Source organism: Colobus angolensis, unplaced genomic scaffold (assembly GCF_000951035.1).
Source record: "Colobus angolensis palliatus isolate OR3802 unplaced genomic scaffold, Cang.pa_1.0 Scaffold21, whole genome shotgun sequence".
Lineage (NCBI taxonomy): Eukaryota > Metazoa > Chordata > Mammalia > Primates > Cercopithecidae > Colobus > Colobus angolensis.
The window spans coordinates 5,827,973-5,833,232 of record NW_012115266.1 but is presented as its reverse complement, the minus strand read 5'-3'; the positions used below and the strand labels follow the sequence as shown (position 1 = coordinate 5,833,232).

The following is a 5,260-nucleotide window of genomic DNA, read 5'->3' as shown; positions in this document are numbered from 1 at the left end:
TATAGAGGATGGGCTGGGGTGAGGTCACAGGAGTGATGCTCCCTTCTGTCTGGGGTTCAGAGGAGGCTTCTTGGAGGTGCATCTGAACCAGACCTCTCAGGCTGGGGATGTGGTTTGGATAAGTTTGAGAAACACTGAAGGGAAAAGAAAGGACGCTGTAGTGAGTGAAGCCTGGCATTTGGGAAGATGGGTGTGTGGGTGCCCAGACTCACCATGCAAAGCCCAGAGCCCTTTTGAGGCCCCCAGGCTGGGGTCATCCTCTCCAGTTTCAGTTTGAGAAAACAAGGCCCAGAGAGGTGAAGCGCTGTTCCACCGTTGTCCATGGAGCCAGGGGAGCTGTGGGCCTTCCACCGCCGACTTCTGGGCTAGCCCTGGGGAGATGCTGGGAGGATGCAGGGAGGTGAGGTGGGGGCTGAGGTAGGACTCAGACTGCCCAGGCCCGCCTGCACCCGGAAGGAGGAAGCTGCACAGGGTGTCTGTGGCTGGCCCCGGGATCCCCCACTCGGGGACTTCCTCTTCCTCTCAGGGCAGGTGCAGCTGCCACAGCGAGACGGGCACCCTGACCCGGGCATGGAGGGGGGCAAGGGGCCCAGGCTCAGAGACTTCCTGAGTGGGAGTCTGGCTACCTGGGTGAGGGGGCAGGTGGCAGCGGGTTGGGGAGGGGAAGTGAGCCCCAGCCAGGGGCTGGTGTTGGGGCTGGCTGGGGGAGGGTTGGGTTCAAATGTGGGGGATGGAGATCTGGTGGGGGGAGGCTGTAGTGAGGGAAGAGGGGCCAGAGGCACTCAGAGGACTGGTGAGACGGGGTGCTTGGGCTCACTGGGGCAGGTCGGAGGGGCTCAGGGTTCACTCTGCTGGTCGGTCGACCCCTCTGGGCTCCTCACAGGCGCTAGGACTGGCCGGGCTGGTCGGGGAGGCGGAGGAGTCGGAGGGGGAAGAAGAGGAAGAGGAGGAAGAGCCGCCCCTTTGGCTAGAGAAGAGGTTCCTGCGCCTCAGCGATGGGGCCCTGCTCCTCCGGGTGCTGGGCATCATGTAAGGGGCATCGGGCCGGGGAGGTGGCGGGGAAGGATCCTAGGGGAGGGGAAGTGGGTGGGCGGAGCCTGATGGGCAGTGGGCGGGGCCTGTTGACGGGAGGCGGGTCCTCGATTCCACCTCCCGCCCATAGTGCCCCCAGCTCCCGAGGGGGACCTCGGATGCTCAGAGGCCTTGATGGACCTGCTGCCTGGCGAGTGTGGAACCTGAGCCACCTGTGGAGCCGACTAAGGGACTTCTACCAGGTAAGGGGTCTCGAGGGAAAGGTGAAGACCGGAGGGGAAGCCTTCGGGAAGGCCCCTCATATAGTCTGCCCCTCTGCCTCCAGGAGGAGCTCCAGCTGCTGATCCTGTCGCCACCCCCAGACCTCCAGACATTGGGGTTTGACCCCCTCTCAGGTGCTCTTCCTGTCCACCCCCTTCTGCCTCTGCCCCCGCACTACTCTACCTTCCCCGCCCCAGTTAACCCCTTGTGGCATGTGCCCTGCAGAAGAAGCGGTGGAGCAGCTGGAAGGCGTTCTTCGGCTACTGTTGGGAGCGTCAGTACAGGTGAGCTGGCGGTGGGAAGGAAAGGCTAGGGTCGAGCTTTGGCGGCAGAGGAGGGAGATCCTGCACCAGCTCCCCTTCCTGTTGCCCCTCAGTGTGAGCACCGGGAACTCTTCATCCGCCACATCCAGGGCCTCAGTCTCGAGGTCCAGAGTGAGCTGGCCGCTGCCATCCAGGAGGTACTGAGACGGGTGGGCAGACCAGACTGGTATGGCGCCTGGGACGCCCTTGCCGCTCCGCGTCTTCCACTGAACTGTTCTCCTTGCGCCCCAGGTGACCCAGCCGGGGACCGGCGTGGTGCTGGCACTGTCTGGGCCAGAGCCTGGGGAGCTGACACCTGCCGAGCTGGAGATGCTGTCCCGGAGTCTGATGGGGACACTGTCGAGGCTGGCGCGGGAGCGTGACCTGGGGGCCCAGGTAGGGGCAGCGGGGGCATCGTGGATTCAGGTTGGGAAACTGGAGGACCATCAGGGAGCCGGTTGTGCAAGGGAGATGGAAGTTTGGCGCCCAGGCATGGGGTTGTGGTCTGAGGTCTTGGGCCATCGGGGCTGTCACAACCAGATGGCCCAAGACCCCAGACCACAACCCCATGTCTGGTATTGTGGTTGGGGGTCGATGTGCAGAGGCATTGGATAAGTTAGTCCTGACCCTTGACTCCTGACCTACAGCGGCTGGCTGAACTGCTGCTGGAGCGAGAACCCCTCTGCTTGAGGCCTGAGGCTCCCTCTAGGGCTCCCGCCGAGGGCCCCTCGCACCATCTGGCCCTGCAGCTGGCCAACGCCAAGGCTCAGCTGCGGCGTCTGCGGCAGGAGCTGTGAGTGTGCGCAGCCTGGGAAGGGGAATGAGTGGAGAGGGGCAGATTAAGCCTGGATGGGACCCTAGCCCTGTTGGCTACGGGAGGGGCCAGGCTTGGGAAGCGCTGGGGGTTGTGGGCTCCTAGACCCTCTCCAGCCTCCCCTTCCCTCCAGGGAAGAGAAGGCCGAGTTGCTGCTAGACTCCCAGGCCGAGATGCAGGGTTTGGAGGTCGAAATAAGAAGGCTCCGCCAGGAGGTGCGCTCATATGCTCCCCGCCACCGCGGCATTCCCTAACCTCCTCGCACCCGGTCCTATTGCCTCCCTCCCAACCCGGCTCCTTCCGGTCCCTAATCCCTCTGGCCCGCGGCTGGCTGTTCCCAGCTCCACACCGTCTGACCCAGGCCCAGGCGCTGTCGGGACAGGCCAAGCGGGCCGAGCTGTACCGCGAGGAGGCAGAGGCGCTGCGGGAGCGGGCCGGCCGCCTGCCCCGCCTGCAGGAGGAGCTGCGGCGCTGCAGAGAGCGGCTGCAGGCGGCTGAGGCCTGCAAGAGCCAGCTGGAGGTGAGGCGGAGGCGGGGCCGCGGGGCAGGGCGTGCGCAAGGGGGCGGGCCAGGAGGAGGAGCGAGATTGGGTCCCCGGGGAGACAGGCAGAGTCTCTGGAGGGGACAGTCACGGGTGGAGAAATGGGTGAGGACAAATTCAGGGAGGAGGCGTCTAGAAAAGGGCCTCCGGAGGATGGGGCAGGTGGAGGGGAGAGGCCGCCTTGGAAGGAAGGCGGTTCCTGGGGAGGAGGGGCGGGGCATGGACAGAAGGGCGGGGCCTGCACAAAGGGCGGGGCCAGGGGTGGGGGAGAAAGTACCTGGAGAAACCTGGGAGAGAAGATGGAAGGGAGTGGCGGGGCCTAGAGACTGATGGGGTGCACGGTGTGGGAGGGAGGCAGGGTCTGTGACAGGCCGAGGGGAAGGAGTTTGGAACCCTCAGGCCCTGGAGTGCATGGGAGCTGCATGGCTACCGGTTCTCCTTGCTCTCCCACCAGGAGGAGCGGGTGCTCTCAGGGGTGCTGGAGGCCTCCAAGGCGCTGCTGGAAGAGCAGCTGGAGGCTGCCCGAGAGCGCTGCGCCCGGCTACACGAGACCCAGCGCGAGAACCTGCTGCTGCGGACCCGGCTGGGCGAGGCCCATGCGGTGAGGTTGCCAGAGTGATCCCAGCTGGGTTGCCCCATCACCCCATGACCCCATTGATTCCCTGGGGGTCCCTAGTGATTCCTGCAACCTCTGCTCTTGGTGACCTCTAGTGACCGTCCGACCTACACACTCGGCCTGGCCATGGTGTGGAGGGCTTGTCTGACCCTACCCTCACCCCCAGGAACTGGACTCTCTGCGGCATCAGGTGGACCAACTGGCTGAGGAGAATGTGGAGCTGGAGCTGGAGCTTCAGCGGAGCTTGGAGCCGCCCCCAGGATCCCCTGGGGAGGGTGAGGGACCCCAGTGGAGGGGTTGGGGTGGGGGCTGCCTGTGCTTTCCAGCAGGTGTATTGGGGAGAGCCTCTGACTTCCTCCCTTCTCCCAAGCCTCTGGGGTGTGTATGTGAGGAGCCAGGCAGTAAGGGAGGGGTCCTGACCTCATCTCTCATCCTCAGCACCCCTGCCAGGAGCAGCCCCCTCGCTGCAAGATGAGGTGAGGGAGGCAGAGGCTGGGCGGCTTCGGACCCTCGAGAGAGAGAACCGGGAGCTTCGGGGGCTGCTTCAGGTGCTTCAGGGGCAGCCAGGGGGCCAGGTGAGTCCCCTCCCCGTGATCCTGGCTGGCCCTTCCCCTAGTCCCTCTCTGCGCCTGACTGTCCCTCTCCTATACCCTCAGCACCCCCTGCTGGAGGCACCGAGAGAGGACCCTGTGCTTCCGGTGCTGGAGGAGGCTCCCCAGACTCCTGTGGCCTCCGACCACAGTCCCCAGGGCTTGGCTCAGAAGGCAAGGGATGGAGGCCCCCAGGCCTTGAACTTGGCTTCCCCAGCATCAGACTCAGTGCTCAAGGGGTCAGCGGAGTGTCCCCAGGCACCTGATTCGGACCCACAGGAGGCAGAGCGTCCCCTTCAGGCAGCTACTGTGGACCCCCAGGCCTCAGACTGGTCCCCCCAAGAGTCAGACTCTCCTGTGGAGACACAGGAGTCCCCAGAGAAGGCTGGCTGTAGATCCTCTCTCCAGAGCCCTGCCTCTGTGGCCCCACCTCAGGGTCCAGGGACCAAAATTCAGGCCCCACAGTTGCTGGGAGGAGAGACTGAGGGAAGAGAGGCTCCCCAAGGTGAGTTGGTGCCTGAGGCCGGGTGGTTGAGACAGGAGGACCCTGAGCACAAGCCAAGGCCTTCGGAGCCCAGCTCTGTGCAGCTGGAGGAGCAGGAGGGCCCAAACCAGGGCCTGGACCTGGCTACAGGACAAACAGAGGCCAGAGAGCATGACCAGAGGCTGGAGGGGATGGTCAGGAACCCAGCCTGGCAAAAACCACAGCAGAAGTCAGAAGGGGCTCTTGAGGTCCAGGCCTGGGAGGGCCCAGTCACGGGGGAGAGCCTGGCCAGTGGTGTCGCAGAGCAGGAGGCGCTCAGGAAGGAGGTGGCACAGCTGAGGCGAAAGGCTGAGGCCCTTGGAGCTGAGCTGGAAGCCCAGGCCCGCAAGCTGGAGGCCCAAGACATGGAGGCTGCCTGCCTCTCCAAGGAGCTGGCCCAAGCGCGAAGGGCAGAGGCCGAGGCCCACCGGGAGGCAGAGGCCCAGGCCTGGGAGCAAGCCCGGCTGCGGGAGGCAGTGGAGGCTGCCGGCCGGGAGCTGGAGGCTGCGTCCCAGGAACGGGAGGCGCTGGTGGAGGCGCTGGCATCAGCGGGCCGGGAGCGGAGGCAGTGGGAACGTGAA

At 65.2% G+C, this 5,260-nt stretch overlaps 1 protein-coding gene across 1 annotated transcript in view; it reads left to right on the top strand.

The window, feature by feature from the left end:
• The first annotated feature begins 530 nt into the window (after positions 1 to 530).
• CCDC88B (coiled-coil domain containing 88B) overlaps positions 531 to 5,260 on the top strand; it is a 16,724-nt gene continuing 11,994 nt past the window's right edge. The window contains exons 1-14 of the mRNA XM_011942775.1: positions 531 to 630; positions 884 to 1,029; positions 1,163 to 1,274; positions 1,358 to 1,427; positions 1,519 to 1,577; positions 1,670 to 1,753; positions 1,848 to 1,991; positions 2,243 to 2,388; positions 2,543 to 2,624; positions 2,771 to 2,929; positions 3,405 to 3,551; positions 3,733 to 3,841; positions 4,005 to 4,141; positions 4,223 to 5,260. Of these exons, the coding sequence (XP_011798165.1) occupies positions 571 to 630; positions 884 to 1,029; positions 1,163 to 1,274; positions 1,358 to 1,427; positions 1,519 to 1,577; positions 1,670 to 1,753; positions 1,848 to 1,991; positions 2,243 to 2,388; positions 2,543 to 2,624; positions 2,771 to 2,929; positions 3,405 to 3,551; positions 3,733 to 3,841; positions 4,005 to 4,141; positions 4,223 to 5,260 (2,493 nt within the window). The 5' untranslated portion in view covers positions 531 to 570. The remainder of the gene's footprint in view (positions 631 to 883; positions 1,030 to 1,162; positions 1,275 to 1,357; positions 1,428 to 1,518; positions 1,578 to 1,669; positions 1,754 to 1,847; positions 1,992 to 2,242; positions 2,389 to 2,542; positions 2,625 to 2,770; positions 2,930 to 3,404; positions 3,552 to 3,732; positions 3,842 to 4,004; positions 4,142 to 4,222) is intronic.